Below are 16,459 nucleotides of genomic sequence, written 5' to 3' on the forward strand. Positions count from 1 at the left end.
TTACCAAAATATGTTGCCGGCCAATTCCTTTTGGTACCTTTGCTTCCTAAAAATTTTCGTACATGCTTTGGAGATTTTCTCAGTCTTGGACCTCTTGGTTGTCCCATTGATATTTGGAAATATCTCAAGTGTCCTTGTGATATAAAGCTTTTGTTCTACCCTGTGCAGGGATTTTGGCTCGGTGAGAGTGGGCTAGGGTTTGTAGTTGTATGATTTTTAAAACCTTGATGAGAGATGAGCGCAGGAATTTGCTTTAATTTCCTTTCCAAAGCCTTTAATATTGTTATTCTCATTGCAATAGTATATTCTTCTCTCTTTTTTAATGCAATTTGGAGGTATAAGATTTGTGATCCATGGAAATTTTTAGATATTTTCTGAATTAATGAAGACATACTTCATCCTACCATTCCCTGGATGCCAGCTCCGTACATTTGAGTTGGGATGGTGACTAATGTCAAGGCTAGGTTTGTTTTATTTCCCCCCATGTTTTTTAGATTCACGATGCAGCGGGCGATTAACCTCATGGCCAGGTAATATATAAATTCTCAATTTTTTTCAATCAATAACCAAGGGAGAATAGAGGATGGTGATTTCATGCTTAGAGATGCCTCAAAAAAATAATATAGCCATATTTACTTGGAAGGACAGCTTCATATACGGATCAAGATAGCATAATTCTTTACAAAATTGAAATATTTCAAAAAAAGTACAGATTTTATATTTGTTCATCCGGCTCTCTTTTTTTTATAAAAAAAATATTGTAGGATCACATATACACATACATAAACGCCGTCCGGGGTTGCTCTCGCAAATATTTTTTAAATTCAAAATCTCTTAGTAATTGCATTGGAGATTTAGATTCGTTGAGCTTTTGTTTGATACCTTCTTGTTCACCTAAAATTTTTTCAAAAAAGTCTACTAAAAGTAGTATTCAACGCTATTGTGTTATGTTACTTAAAAATATTTTATTTTAATGAAAGTTCTCTGGATATGGTATTCATATAAAAAATACAAAGTATCTCTAAACCATTACATTATAGTAGGATTGCTAATAATAATTACTATATTTCCATCAACTATAGCACATTATTCCAAATTGCCAATAAGCCTATCGGCAAGCTCTATTCGCGGATGCACCTGCCTTGTGGACTTATATAATATTAATAATAACTGAAAAAAAACCAAGCACTAATATTGTATAATATTAATATAATATTATTATAATATAGTAATATAATATTATATACTATATTATAATAATATAATATTGATATTATATAATATAATATATCAATATGATAATATTATATTATATTATATTTATAGTATAATATAATAATAAAAATATAAAAAATTATAGTTATTAGCATAAATTAATTTTTCGTCCTTTCGATGACTTGGCAACCGAAATTATTGTTTCCTGTAATATAATATTTTATTATAAGTATTTTGATCGGAAAAAAATATAAATCAAAACAGTTTTTTTTGGTGTATGCTAAAGTATTTTTCTGAATAAGCCATATTTTAAATTTTTTTAAAAAAAATTATTTTTTTTGCAAAATTAAAATATTTTTTTAATTTTTTACCAAATATTTTTATTTTATTTAAAAATACTTTTTAAGGATCGCACTCGAAGTGGAATAATGGTACACGGACCCGGGCGGTGCGCTCCCAATCTTTCCGCGTCTTTTTTAGATCCTCTCTCTCTCGCTCCCTTCCTTTCCATCTCCGCCTCTCTTTTCGCCCTCTCGTCTTTCTTCTTCCATCCATCACACCGATGCCCCTTCTTTCTCGCAGCAGCGCCGGTCTCGGTTTCAATGACTCCGCCTCTCTCTCCCAGCCCTGCAGCCACAGCACTCGAAACCCACTCTCTGCTCCCGGTAAACTTATTTTTCTTTGTGTTCTGGGATTCTTCTTGTCTGAATCGTTTTCTTCGATTGCTTCTTGATTAGGGTTTCGAGGCCGAAGGACTAACTCGAAGATTTCCTTTCGAGATCTGTCTTCCATTGTGTTGGTTGTTCTTGTTCTCGACAAGAAATATGAGAATACAAGGCAAGATTGCTTATGGTAATACTGATGGGCTGTGTTCGCTACTGTTTCTCATGACATCGCCCAAGTTTGCACGGTGTTTCAAGTTAAGTGAGTAGTGCGGGAAGTTTTTTTTTTTTTTTTTTTTGATCGTTCATAAAAACGTTCGTAACCACAATCTTGATCGACTTCATTTTCTATTCCAATCTTCATACGTTTTCCCATAGATTTTTTCTTTTGGATTGATCATAACGACATTCATAACCCTCCCTATGTATATCTTTTTTTCCTTTTTTTGTTATGTTCTTGAATTCTCCAAAAGTTTGTGCTATTTCTTGATTACACTCTTTGATTGAAAATTTTGAGTTCTGTCTTTCATTAGCGTAATGCTGATGGGCTATGTTTTCTACTAGTTTTCATGACGTCATCGAGAAAGATTGCACGGTGTATCAAATAAAAGACTGTGTAATTGGATTATATTTCTGATTTGGACATTTCATTGGGATTTATCATAAACATGTTCATAACTACAATCTATATCGACTCCATTTTCCATTCTAATCTTTTAAAGTGTTTCACTTTTAATCTACATTACTCTTTAATAAGCCTTCCTTCCTTATTAGGGCCATCTTTGATCTTTCTAGTGAACCGATAGATCTGTGCAAGATATTATTTTTCCCTCCCATGAGATTGGCAAAAATATCCATTACCAATAAGAAACTAGGATGTAGTTCTTGTCCATAATGGCACATACTCCTCTATTGACAGTATAAACTATTCCAAACAGCTATTACAAATTGGGTCTAAGTATATGGTGCCAGGGAAATAAGGTTTAGGATTATTTATATAGCTTTAAAGCACATTCCCATTAGCATCCAATGAAGGTAAATGCCTTTAATGATTAGCCGAACAGACAGTAAATTTAGAGTAAAAGGGATTCATATGAAAAAGAGAGAAACGGAGAGTTCTGCACCGCATCATAGATGCGGTTACTTCATGACTGATTGCATACACTAGTTCTTCCCAACCAATACAACCATACAACAACACAGCCAAAGAAAATGATATGCAAGCTGTATTGTGGCTAAGATAATCTTGCTTGTCTGCATACGTTACTGCCACTGGTGATTAAATGTTTTCCTGATAGTTTGGCTTTCTAAAATTAGCTATAGCAGAGAAATTTTGAGTATTTCTTAGAGCTTTTCTATTTCACTTTTTTCTGGACTGCGATTTATTTTTACCCGGCATTCCAAATTCTAAGAATGGCAACAAACTGAGAAATTCAAAACTCCTTGTTTCTTTGTAAAGACAATGCAGTTTAAGGAGGAACTACCTGCTTTATAAGCCAAAATTTTAAGAAAAATTAAAAAATCTTAGCAGGTCCTTATGATCACACAACATTTTGCATTGTCTCCCTTCACTCTTTAATAAAATTTATGGTTTTCTCATTTACGCTACCAATCTCATTTACGCTACCAGGGCAAACTGTTCCACGTACAGAAAATCTTGCTTCATGAAGTGGCTTTGCAAGATTTTCAAGGGGGCAAGTCATGCAGCACGGAATGGATGGTGTCCACAAATTGTGAGGGAGCCAGCTAATGGATTCACATTCTTTGCCTTTACTTCGGAGTTTCTATTTAGACTGTCCCAAGGTATTCCATACCATTATATCACATGAATAAGCATTAGCTGGGTTTTGAAACCAGTAGTATATTGATTAACTAACTGCTGTGATTTAATAACATGCCAATATAGTATATGTGGTTAAACTGCATATTTCCTTTCTTTCATTTTATTGCATGAAATTGTTTTGTGTAACATATGTCAGGATGTTCAACCTAAGGCTGAGAATGAGGAATTGGATCATGCAATTGCACTTTCGTTTGCAGAGGATGCCAAGAAACGGAATGATAAGTTCTTACACACCCCCCACCCCCCCAAAAAAAATAAAGAAAAAAAAGGAATGGTAAGTTAGATTGTTTGGTATTTAAATCGTGAGCTCGCCTAACATCACTCTTCTCCTCATAAAACTATTTGTATTAATTCAGCTTTCTCTTTCGCTATCAAAGATATAACTTGCATTTCAGAATCGATATAACAAACTGTGTACAATGGAATGGGAAATAATGATGAAGAACTTGCTAGAGCCCTGCAAGAGAGTTTGAACATGTCTTCCTTCATCCGTACACCCCTATCCAGTGTTTTAACAGGATATAGGTTCTTATCTGCAGTTCGTAGTTCATGCAATATCTTGCTAAAAGGCATTCAAAGTTACACCATGGCTTCAAAACCAGCAGAGTTTGTTGAGGTTGTAACCGGGAGATAGGGTGTGGCCATTAAAACTGCAGAACCTTCTGGTACCCATAATGCTGTTACTGTCATGCTTGTGGTCAGCCTATCTGTGAAACTGAGTGATCCATTTTTTATGATTAAAGAAATTTTGTTTAATCTTTGTTTCATTTTTGAAGAAGAAAAGAAATTCTACTGGCAAAGTGCCTATCTTCGAGTATTTTAGAGTTCAGGATATTTTAAATGTAGCAATTGTTTCAGTTTTCTTTGTCATTACACAAGCCATTCTATACGGAGTTGCATCATCCAAAATTTGATGTCTGCCATAACTTTGTAAGAACCTATGCTTCTTGTATATTTGCAAATAATCATTTATTATTAGATAATTTCGTTAGTGCTAGTATCTTGTTCCCTATGCTTGAATCAACTGGGCATAATTGAAACCAAAATTTATCATTGAAGTAGTGTATCTAGCATCAATCTTGCTACTTAATAAATATTATTTTAATTATTTGTTTATCAGATTTCATTGGGATCAACTCATTGCATAAACTCATCTCATTCTGGTTGCTTTATCTTTTGAATCATGGTGCCGTGCTGCTCGGTACTAGGCGTATCGTATCATACCGGAGGAAACTGGTACGAAACTTAACTTCAAGTCGGTACAAGCTCCGTACCCCCCCATACTGAAGTGTACCACCCATATTGAGGTGTATCAAGGCGTACCAAGATGCGTGTCGGCCCGTATCGAGGCATACCGACTTATATCGAGGCGTACCGAGATAAAAATAGCCATATAGCTATTTTGGTACAGAGGTGTACCATACTGAACCGAATTGATAAGATACCGGCACGGTAGCCAGTACCGAGATTGTGGGCCTTGTTCTGAATACTTTCTACTGCTCTTCATTAGTGACTTCCATAGATAATTTTCTATCAAGCCTTTGTGCTTATCCTATTTCTTCTGATAAATTGTCATGGGCTTTTGGCTGACCATGACATTATATGATGATTGTATATTGTAATTGGAGCAGTACTTAACATTTATGTGTAGATATTAGTTGTTAATGTCTTGATGCCAGCATGTAGCACCATTATCCCTGTGGTCTCTAGATTTGTAGACTACTTACCTACATTAATTCTACTCTACAATTTTCAAAGAAAGCAAACAATTGTACTATTTCCATTCTATTTGTTTCCTTGTTTGTAATATTTAGGTTCATCTGTTAGAGGGTATGGTTGGTTAATCTAAAACCATTTCACTGGACTTGCATTGGATGGGCCTCAGCAGTAAGTAAGACCATAAAAGCTAAAATGCAAACAGCTAATATTGTTTGCGCATGGCCCTACTTTTATGATATTATGGGAGTGATCCCCCTAAAATTTGCTGGTGAAACACTGCAAGAAGACATCTAATAATTGTTGGGAAAATTGATATTTGTATGTTAATATGTGTGTGTCACTTGGAAGGTTTTATTCCGTAGCTTCCGAAACAAGTTGCACATTTTTTCCCCTTTTGATTGGTTAAGGTTGGGTTCTCCTGCTTCCAATTTAAAGATAGCCAAGAAGAAAGCTATTACAGATATCAGTAATTGAAATCGTGAGCGTGAAAAACCATTCCCCATTTATTTTTCTTTTCACAGATTCCAACAAAGAGGACTGGTTTAGTTAAGTACACAGCTGACCCATATTGGTGGAAAAACATGACAAGGCATCTTGTTGTAGTTGCAAGCAAATGGAGGTATGGCATATCATTGTTTTAGTTGAAGTATTTATTTAGCTTGTTTTCCTTGCCTATAGGGTTCTGGGTGAATTTTTTGACCTTTTGCCAATTTCCTTTTTCTTAATTTTTATCAAAGTCAAGGGTTATAAAATACATTTCTTTAGGAGATGGGCGCAGCTTATGCCTAGAATGTTTGGATTCTGCTATCATGGATACTGGTGATTGTCGATCTCTATACCATTCTATTACAAACTATTATGAAGGAAGGAATATGAAAATAGATTAACAGATTCCAATGCTTTTGGTTGAAACCAAGCACTTCATAAAGGCATGGAAAGGGAAAAGGATGTCAGTTTTACTTCTAGGTGGTTTTAGGCCATGTTTGGGAATGCTTTTGGAGGGCCAAAGCTTTCTAGAGGACGAAAAGTATTTTCAAAAGATATGATGGTGTTCGGTTAAAAAAATGATAAATGCTTTATGGTTTTCCAAAAAGTTAAAAGATGTCTATTTCGAAGAAGCTCCATTTTGGAGCTTTTCCCCAAAAGCTCTACTTGGCTGATGTTGGTAAGCTATTTCTGGTTTAATGAACATATCACATAATTACATTATAATTATTTACTAATAATAGATATATTATATTATATTATTATATTTATTGTATTATAATAATATAATAATATATTACTATATCATATCATATTATATTATTATGCTATAAAATATTATATTATATTATATTACAAAAATATATAACATTATATTACATTATGATAATATTATACTATGTCATAATATTTTAATATGCAATAGTACATTACTATATTATATCATATTATATTATATTATTACACTATATTAAATACTATATTATATCATGTTATAATAACATTACACTATGTAATAATATTTTATTATGCAATAATATATAATATTGTTTTGTATTATAATATTGTATTACATTATATTACAATAATTTATTACATTATGATAATATTATACTTTGTAATAATATTTTGATATGGAATAATACGTTGCTATATCATATCATATTATTATATTATACTATGCAATATTATATTACATTGAATTATGATAATATTGTATTATAATAATATTGTATTATATTGTAATATTATATTATAGTATAGTATATTACAATAATATATTACATTCAGGGGCGGCCCAATACATTTGGAGGCCTAAGGCGGATTCAGTGAATGAGGCCTTTTTTTATAATAATAAAATTTTTTAATAAGTATAAAATACTTAGAAAAAGATATGAAAATAGATAGCCATCAAGTACATTATTTCAACAAAAATGCATGTATGCAACAAAGACAGATAAAAAGCCTTTTCAGTTTAATATAATTTTTGAATGAAAGCACGGAAAAGTAATCATGCTTAAGGAAGGGCCCATAAAACTGATTAAATAACTGAGATAATGCTTCACAGTACTGTTTACCATGTCAAGCAAGAGCAGAGTAGGAAAAGGTTATCCCCTGGCACTTCATGGTCAAGGTAAAGGAAAAAATTTGTCCAGGAAGGAACCTCTCTATGAGAGAAAGTAGGGGCATTATGGGAAATTCACTCCATCTAATTAATAAAAGTCCCATCCCACCATCTCCCCTTCAAGTGAGTACCCAAGCAGCCACTGCAACATCACAGCACAGCAGCCATTCAAGCCCGCCTCCCTCCTTTTCTTTCTCTACCCTCGAAGAAGTCCATCTCCAATCCCCCTATCTTTCTTCCTGATGGCCCAGCTGGATCAGGAGTAATGTGAGGGAAGGAAAACCAAGACCAAAACCAAAAAAGAGAAGGGATGAAAGATAAGAGTGGCTTCAGACGTGTATCAAGCCAACCAAATCCCTCCTCTCTCTTTCTCTCCACCCAAAACAAAACTATTGTCCCCAACTTCCCAAATTGCCCCTCTGCAGGCCAGGAAACTCTCCACCTCCCTTCCATCAAGGGGGAAGACTCGTAGCAGCTCCTGTTCCCGTTTTATATGGGGCCTTTGCTTCCTTTTGGTCAGCCTCCTGGAGGCCTTCCATTGGCCCGAGGCCTTAGGCGACCGCCTTGGTCGCCTAGGGCTCAGGCCGGCCCTGATTACATTACATTATATTATAATGATATTGTACTATTTAATAATATTTTGATATGTAATAATACATTAGCATATTATATATTATTATACTATACTGTACAATATTATGTAATGTCCTTTATTGTAATTGTCATATTAAAAGCACTTTCTCAGTTTAATTACCAAACAGATGTATAAGTTCTACAACACTTTAGAAATATAGTTACGAAACAGCAGATAGTTGTTTGCTAAAAGCTCTACTAGCAAGAGCTCTGCTACGAACAACAATCCCAAACAGGCCTTTAATGCTTAATCTTTAGAATATTCTTTGAAATTGTTATGTTATTAGGGTCATCATCACATGCTTGAGACTAGGAGCTTATGTCTTTCTGAGGAGCAGACAATTAGCAATGTAAAGAATTTCTGTCTTGCCATTTTTTATCACTTCTTATTCTCAGATATTCAGAAAGCTTATTTTTCTCTTGTTATTTTCCATATGTAGATACTTAAGGCCAACAGTTGTGGAAAATCAAATTTTGAGCATGAGAACTCATCCATAGAAGTTGACTCAGATGTGAAGTTACGACAGTTCTTGTTTTATATGGTCTTTCCAGGTCAGTTTCATTTTGATGCCATGTTATACTCCAGCATTTACATTTGTAAATGCACTGGTGCAATCTAATTATATTGATGTTATGAGTGTTGTGATCTAGTTTTCCTAACATGCTAATCTTCTGGTTTCAGCAATATGCATTTTATTAGTTCTGGGCTGATTTCTAGTTGCATTTTTCTTTAACTTTTTTATATAGTATATTCTTGGTCTGGGCAAGCATGTACTTAATTGGATGTAGTGTGCTAAATATGCTTTTGTGCATGGAGGAATCTACAATTTAAGTGTCTAAAGTGCAATTTGGGAAACTTGGGTTAGATCATATAGCTTTTGTTCATTCCAACCAATTGAGATTTTTTGAAATACTTAAAGCATGTTAACTGATAAAAGTTTATATTACAACAGGTAGATATGCTCAAGTGCATATGCACACATGTATGTGTGTGAACACACACACCCCTCTGTGTTGTTGTTATTAGGAAAGTAATACTATTTTTAATGCCATGAAAGCATATTTTGACTTTTGCATTAAGTAAAATTTTTCATAAAAAAGATTTAATTGAAGGTTCTGATGTGTCCACTTCTGTTGAACTATGAAAGAAACAAAATGGTTTTATCCTGCTCCGTGCAGCCACCAACATACTCATAGACCACAGGGGCCTGTACCCATGACTTGCAATAGTCTTCTATGGTCAGTTTTACCAGTAATTAATTATCTTTTGGTACTTATTAATGTAGGCTATTAACAGGTTCTATCCTTGCTCATGAATTGATGTACAAGCGTGTATGCCTCAAAGGTATATTGTGCTGCTTTTCGGATTCTCATTAGGGTACATCTTTTGTTGTGATATTGAGAAGGCTTATTATAAATTTTCTTTGAACCATAGCGCCTCCAATTACAAAATTTTGTTGCTTGTTTTGTAAATTAAGCTTTTGAGTGCACTTGTTACTGCTGATGTAATGATGTTTACTGGAGATTGCTATGATGCAGCTAGCAGAGTCAAAAGGAGCTCTTGCCCTGACTTTGTCCCTCATCTCATTACTTGTTCATATCTTTCAAGGTTTTGTTTGGTTGCTTGTCTACTGGGCTTTCAACCTACTAGGCTCAAGTCTTTTCCATGATCTGCTAGACTTGGTTGGAAGTTGTTCACTATGGGCCCAAAGCTGGACTATTAACTTAGATGAGCCTTATGTATGTCCAACCCCAATTTAAGCCTTCTTTCAATTGAGAAGTCATTCTTTGTTCAAACCCAAAATACATGAGCTGTTATAAAATAATTGGGTGTGACTGTATGTGATCATTATTTCTTTTGATTTTGCTTACAGATACTAGAAATGGTTGCTAATTCAAGGTTCGTCAAACCGGTACTGTGAACCATACCAATTCTACTACGGTCTATGTAGGAGGAGGAGAGGGAGGGAGAGAAAGAGAAGAGAGAGACTCACCACATGAGGGCTTCGATGGGGATGATTCATGAGAGCTTCAATAGAGACACGGAGAGGAGAGGGAGGGAGGGAAGGATTATGACCCCAAGCCTAGCGGGGAGAGAGAGGGAGACTTACCGATGATGGCTGGCATCAAAGAGAGGGGAGTGAGCGGCGTCCGGTGGTGTTGGTATCATCGAAGGCAGCATCTAGGGAGCGGGCAAATGAGAGAGAGAGCCTTGAAGGCTCTCGAACCATCAAACAAGTAAGGTGGGAGGGATTTTATATATGAACCGACCCGAGTAGCTGAAACATCTTGGGACAACATCAATAGGTTCGGTACGGGCTGAACTGCACGGTTCGGGTCGATTCGGCGATCAATGGTTACTACTGAGCTTTTTTTTAATGATCAGTTGCCCTAGAAATTAATAAGTTCAATAGAATTGTGTCATAAGTAATGAATGGCATGTGACCTGGGACCAAGTGCCACCAGAAGAGGAACGTAAGAATTGAGACTGTAATAAATAATACAGCTACTAGCATAAGGTTTAAGCAAAACCCTCCTTGAAGTTTGACCGAGATCGAGAGCTCATCGGGTTGCTCCAACCCAGAAACACCTCTTCATGTAGAATACGTGGTAGGAGAACCTTTTGTTGCTGTGTCCTTCAAAAGGGCCATTATTCGATGCCTAATAAGTTGGGAAACTACTTCTCCCTTGGCCACAAAAATCTAAAATAAAAGGGCCAGATGAGCCGTGACAGGGTTTGGCCAACCTGCACTTACCTTGTCAACGACCGTGTCATATTTTGGGTCAAAGTCTACCCAGTTGGGAATGGGCTGGATTGGGTCATCTGAACTTTATGGTCTAGTTAAATTGGGCCTACATGATATCCATATATCCGCATGCTTGCATGCATGTGTGCATCTGTAGGTGTGCAAATGTGGTGTGCATACATGTGGAAGGAGATTTTGTAGGTGTGCAAATGTGGTGTGCATACATGTGGATGGAGATTTTGTTAGGTAAAATATAATTCTCACAATTTAATATCAGGAAGTGTCTCGTTATTTCCCATGATATTGGCTTTTTTAGGTGCATCAATTGCTCATTTACATTAAAGTAGTACCCTTCTTTCTTTGCAAGTGATTGAGGGAAGGGTATGTAGGTCATTTGGTGGTGTCTGTAGAATTCTCTCTTCCATCCTGCTCATATCATGATTCCTTTTGTTCATTTGAACTGAATGGTTCAGGTCTTATTGTGAGGATTGGTTTTAACTTTGTTGTGTTTGCATTGGCTTGCAGGTAAACCGATCTGGTTGTAGCCCTACCTTAGTAGTAACTATATTCAGTACCATCCCTTATCACCCAGTTATCAACTATGCCACCTCTACGATATCTTTTGCAATATTTTATCCACTGGCATTGTCTTTCATGTTTTTGGCAGTTGTAGAGATGGAATTTTTTTTTTTTTATGAAGAACTTGTAGAGATGAAGTTAGCTCATGATTTTGACAAGATCCTTATATAAATGACATATACAAACAATAAACCATGTGTGAGCTCCATGTTTTCTACTTTGGCATTAGTTCCCGTCATAGCAAAGCCTTCTAGCTTATATTTAATCAAATTTTATCCAAGCCTTAGTTGGCTCTCTCTCCATGTACTTTCTTTTTGTTTTATTATTCTCTATTTTTCTGCTTCTTCAAGTATCAATAGGATACCGTAATCTTAGCCCTGAGGTGGAGGGATGTATCTGCCAGGTGCTTTCCCATATTTAGCTTGAATCTGAGGTTATGCCAGGGTCAAGGAACATGGCATCCTTATCAATGTTTGCTTCATCTTCATCCTCTTCATTTTCATCATCCAATGAGGCAGGAAAATCTAATCATGAGAAGAATCTTGGTGAGCTTTTCATGCATCAGATTGCTCATGACACTTCATCTGCCTGTGGTGAGGGTTTCAGAGCTGCTAATGCAGATGTAAATAGGTATGGGCTTTGACAGACCCTGGATCACATTTGCTGAACAGGAAACTTTTGGATGGAAAACCATTCCTTCTGTTATAAGGAGATACATTTCTTCAAAAATATATATTATGTCTTGATGATAAAATTGGTCATGAAAGTTTGGGTAAGCTTCCTAATTTTATTTGAGGTAAAGTAAGCAGTTTTATTGGATCAACATTCAGTAAAATCATTTCTTCATATTCCAATTGTATTATTTGTGAAAACAGTAGCAAATCTGTAGGAATCATCTGAGCTATATGGTAGTTGCAAGCCTTCATGGTAAGTTGGCACCTGCAGACTAAAAATTAGTCATAGTTACATAAAAGACCAGATACTTACATGAGGTACATAAGAAAGCGTACAGCAACACTCTTATGCATCACTATGTTAAGCCAACAGGCAATATGCTGAAACACACTTCAAAGTTACAATACCAGGTCCTTCACCAGTCATCTCTTCTAGTAAACTTGAGCTTGCCACCTATAATTTCTAGGAAGGTGGTTCAGGGTGCTGCTTGTTCCATGTCTGCAGATCTATTGTATGATGGCTTTCTGTGCCAGCTCCCTGGTAACAAGGGCCAGCTGGTTGCACCATTTTGTCTTTGCTGGAGCTGCTTTCAGGAGAGTCAGCTTGTTGTGTTTGTCTCCTTACACGGGCTTTTATCAGCTTCTCTGGAGGCATCAGATTATCATGTCCTTTCAACCCATCCAACAGCAACCCATGCCGACTCCAGAATGTTGAAGGAGATATTAGTAAGGAAAGGACTGCAAACAAAAGGAATGAACTGGAGAGTTTCATCCTAAACTTTGTAATTGAGGTTGTGAGGTTTGTTGAGGGTTGTGGGAATTAACATGGTCACCAATTTATAGTTCATTTCTTGGTTGAGCTTAGCATGCAGACCAAAAAGTACACAGTGAATGAACAGGTTACAAATGGTAAAAGATTTACAAAATGCTATTTTTTTTCTGCAGCAGTGTAGTCTTTATTGCTTTTTAAGTAAACTGTGCATAAGCAACAAGGAATCTGTGTGTACTTGGTGTTAAGTAACATGCCTGCTTCTTTACTAATCTTTGGTGGCATTAATTCTTGTCAATTCACCTTTTGTTGTTGATTTTTAACAGAAGGTATTTAAATGCTTAATCTTTAAGTTATTAGGTTACTTGTTACCACATTCACTACACCATGCCGGTCAATTCTTTGTTTCAGCCACATCATTTACTGTTGCATTATGAGCGTTTTAATTGATCTTTGAATGGTTTTAACCAATAATGTCAATCATGTTGGTAATGAATGATGATAATTTATATTGTTGAAGCTATTGGCTAATTCAGTTCCTTTAATTTTCTGTTAATAATTAATAATTGTTTCCTCAGAGAAAACTTATACTGGGAGATTCTTCGTTCATGCTCTCTAATCTGTTGCCCACCTGTAATCATTCTTGGTTCGTGCTGTCTAATCTGTTGTCCACCTGCAATCAGATCTGACAGCAAGGTGGATGCTGACATTGAGGTAATCTCTCAAATTCTTTTTGATGCCTTTACCTAGCATAAAATTGTATCATAAATTTCTCTGATTGCTCATCTTTTCTTTTTTTTGTTTGGGAGGGGGGCTGTGTTTCAGTAATGTTGACCTAATTATTGTACTTTAAAAAAACTAGCTAATTAATTCTTTCTCCCTCACTTTACTGCGTTCATTAGTGATTGTTCTATTAGTAATTTACACAATATGCTTGCTTCCAACCAGGAACATCAGATCTTGCTCTTTGCTTGAATCTGCTTGATATGCATGTCCGGAGCACTTAATCATTTCATCCTTATCTATTTATCTTCTTTAATCCCAATCTGGAGTCCTGTCAAACTTGTGATTGGTTGTAAATGCAAAAGTGGATGTTGGCCATTAGCATAAAGCTGAGATTTTAATCATGGTGCCAAGGTGTGCCCCCTTTTTTTTAGATGGTTGTGCCATTAATTTTGCACCAAATCATTGGACAAAACAGGGAATCAATGGTAAAGAGCGAATATTATCAAACTACATTGACATTTTCCATTTGAATAAGCAAGTAATTCCATTAAGTTTGATAGAAATTGGTTTAAGGTTGGATCATAACCATAGGTCCATTTGGCAATAGTTTCTGATTTTAGCTAACGGTCATGGTTTCTATATGACCTTGGCCTTTATCTCTTTATTCAATATACTGGTTGTAATTATAGATTGCACTCACATCTAAGGCTGAAGCTTGTGTAGGGTTATTTTGAGTTTTAATCTTGAAACTGGCACCGTGCCAGTCATCCTTTCAAGATGCATTATTCCAGTTGGTCTGACTACTGTTGTTTTAAGTAGCGGGACAACCTAAAGTTGCTTCCACCGGTATTATCGTGACCTTGCTCCAAAACTCATTTTTGTCACAACAATGGTCAGATGTTCAGCTAGTGTCATATCTTCAGCAACTTAATTTATTTTTACCAAAAAAAACTACTTGGTGATTTATAGAAAAAATACAATCAAAATAATGAAAAAAAAAGAGGTGATTTAGTGCACAAGGCTCTGACCACTTCAAGATCTAGGAGTTTTACTCCTGCATCTGAGGCTATTTTTATGTTTTGAACCTGTGGCATCTAAGTTATCATGGATCAGCATTACCTTCTGAATCAAAAAACAGTTTGCATTTTCTTCTTACTGTAGTTCCTTCGCTGACCATTACCTGATGCCCTAGTTTTATTTGAATCAGGCAAATATATGTCAACTCTAGTTATGGTAGTGGACCTCTATATGAACCACCAATCAGTCAGCCTAACGCCTGTGATGACAAATCACTACATTGTTGGTTAAGCTGATTGAAGTCTGAAATGGAACTTAATAAGCCTGCTGAAACGCAATCAGTTAGGGCCTGTTGGCCACCATTGCCAATTCTGTGTTTTTGTTTATCTATAAATTAGTGAGATCTCCATGAAGATTGATGTGGAAGACAGCATTGCAATGTTTCTTTGATTCCATAGCCCCTGAAGACATAATTGAAAACAACATAAGGGTTTCATCATAATGGTTACCTGGTCTAGTATATTTTTCTTGGATTTTATAAAGCAAAAACAAGAAACAGAAGCAAGATCAAATGGGCTGCTACATGGAAGAAAAAGTGCACGGCATTTATTAAGAACGAACCAGTGCATGGCTTTCCACGACAGATAGCAGAGATCCTAGCGCATTCTTACGCAAGCAAACTCTTTGACGGCCGAGGCTTCATACAAATTTAAACAATCTGAGCTATAGACTAGAAAAACGAGGATGCTGCTTTTACGTGCTCCAGTTCCCTAAAGATAACTTTGAGGAAATGGGGGTGCAACTAGAGGTAAAAGATAGAACTGGACACGAGAAATGTTCATCTGAGTGAATTATTATGTCTTGAAGCGCATTTGTACCAAAGCAGGCTAAACGGTAACCCGCAACGGCAAGAGATAAAATGCTAATAATATTACAAAGAATCCTCTGATTCGTAACCAGCAGAGTGTTTCCAATATATCCAAGCAGTAGCATCAGCTTCATTAGATTGTCTGAACGATTATCCCAATTGGCAATATTCAGCATATCAAAGGGGGTACCTACCTACAGTATCAAAGCTTTCCAGACATATTTTCATTTTTGACACAGGTTTCCAGCCATGATTTCAGAAAATGCTATCATCGCTCCGAACTTGTTCATAAGTCTGGCAATATGAAACATAGATTTAGCCCAAAGAATTTTCATGTTAATGCAGTTGATGGTTGCAGCAAACAATGATACTCTGGCAATGCATTTATTGCTGTTTCTAAACGGTGGCAACATTTTATAGTTAAAAAATTGAATGACGAGAAAAATTTGTCTAAACACCATGACGACTGACCATGCCTCATCTTCAATGAACTTAACTAGAAAAGGCTTAGTCTATTAGCTAAAATCATATCAGTACTTCAAAATGGAGATATTTAAATACCCAATCTCAAAGTTTGAGTGTCACTAACAACATCTTCTGGTAGCTTTTGAGGAAGTTTTCAACATAACTATGATGTCACCTGCCAATAGATAATTTATCGCTGATGTTGGAATTAATAATTTTCTGAAACTGTAAGAACTGGCATGTTGCTGCTGTTAGATGATAGCAAATTCTCCATCATAAATTTAAAAGAACAGTTTTTCTATAATTCTCAAAACTTCACATGTACTTCTTACAAGAAACTCAGCTGAATTTTCATTTCAATATCAGCAAATAACAAGTAGGCTTTAAAGAAGAGTAAAATCATTTTTCCTCCCCAGAATCAAGCAAAACTCA

At 35.7% G+C, this 16,459-nt stretch overlaps 2 protein-coding genes across 16 annotated transcripts; both read left to right on the top strand.

The window, feature by feature from the left end:
• The first annotated feature begins 1,651 nt into the window (after window positions 1-1,651).
• Window positions 1,652-13,835, top strand: LOC103713090 (uncharacterized). Of its 15 annotated transcripts, none has more exons than XR_015973331.1 (8): window positions 1,652-2,134; window positions 3,508-3,680; window positions 3,857-3,994; window positions 5,961-6,058; window positions 8,470-8,532; window positions 8,623-8,734; window positions 9,469-9,527; window positions 11,455-13,835. XR_015973331.1 is itself a non-coding variant. In XM_039132203.2 (6 exons), exons 2-6 carry the CDS (start codon window positions 3,627-3,629, stop codon window positions 11,472-11,474), a joined length of 372 nt encoding a protein of 123 aa, XP_038988131.1. In that variant the 5' UTR covers window positions 1,652-2,134; window positions 3,508-3,626; the 3' UTR covers window positions 11,475-13,835. The 15 variants fall into 15 exon arrangements, 5 of the variants coding, with proteins under 5 accessions (XP_038988131.1, XP_038988130.1, XP_088567195.1 ...); XR_015973332.1 differs by having other exon boundaries at window positions 9,480-9,527; XR_015973333.1 differs by lacking the exon at window positions 9,469-9,527.
• Window positions 11,945-13,961, top strand: LOC148700149 (protein DA1-related 2-like). The gene is made up of 3 exons (XM_088711075.1): window positions 11,945-12,138; window positions 13,530-13,665; window positions 13,900-13,961. Exons 1-3 carry the CDS (start codon window positions 11,945-11,947, stop codon window positions 13,924-13,926), a joined length of 357 nt encoding a protein of 118 aa, XP_088567201.1. The 3' UTR covers window positions 13,927-13,961.
• Window positions 13,962-16,459: the final 2,498 nt, after the last annotated feature.

This window comes from Phoenix dactylifera, chromosome 14, assembly GCF_051530095.1.
Source record: "Phoenix dactylifera cultivar Ajwa chromosome 14, Ajwa_hap1_PhDact_Kaust_v1.1, whole genome shotgun sequence".
Taxonomy (NCBI): Eukaryota; Viridiplantae; Streptophyta; class Magnoliopsida; order Arecales; family Arecaceae; genus Phoenix; species Phoenix dactylifera.

Coding starts and splice junctions, on each gene's coding strand:
- LOC103713090 (XM_088711069.1), top strand. CDS start 3,627: ATGGATTCACATTCTTTGCCTTTACTTCGGAGTTTCTATTTAGACTGT. Junction 6,059..8,469: donor GTAGTTGCAAGCAAATGGAG/GTATGGCATATC, acceptor TTATGTTATTAG/GGTCATCATCACATGCTTGA. Junction 8,533..8,622: donor AGGAGCAGACAATTAGCAAT/GTAAAGAATTTC, acceptor TTCCATATGTAG/ATACTTAAGGCCAACAGTTG.
- LOC148700149 (XM_088711075.1), top strand. CDS start 11,945: ATGCCAGGGTCAAGGAACATGGCATCCTTATCAATGTTTGCTTCATCT. Junction 12,139..13,529: donor GCTAATGCAGATGTAAATAG/GTATGGGCTTTG, acceptor TTGTTTCCTCAG/AGAAAACTTATACTGGGAGA. Junction 13,666..13,899: donor AGGTGGATGCTGACATTGAG/GTAATCTCTCAA, acceptor GCTTCCAACCAG/GAACATCAGATCTTGCTCTT.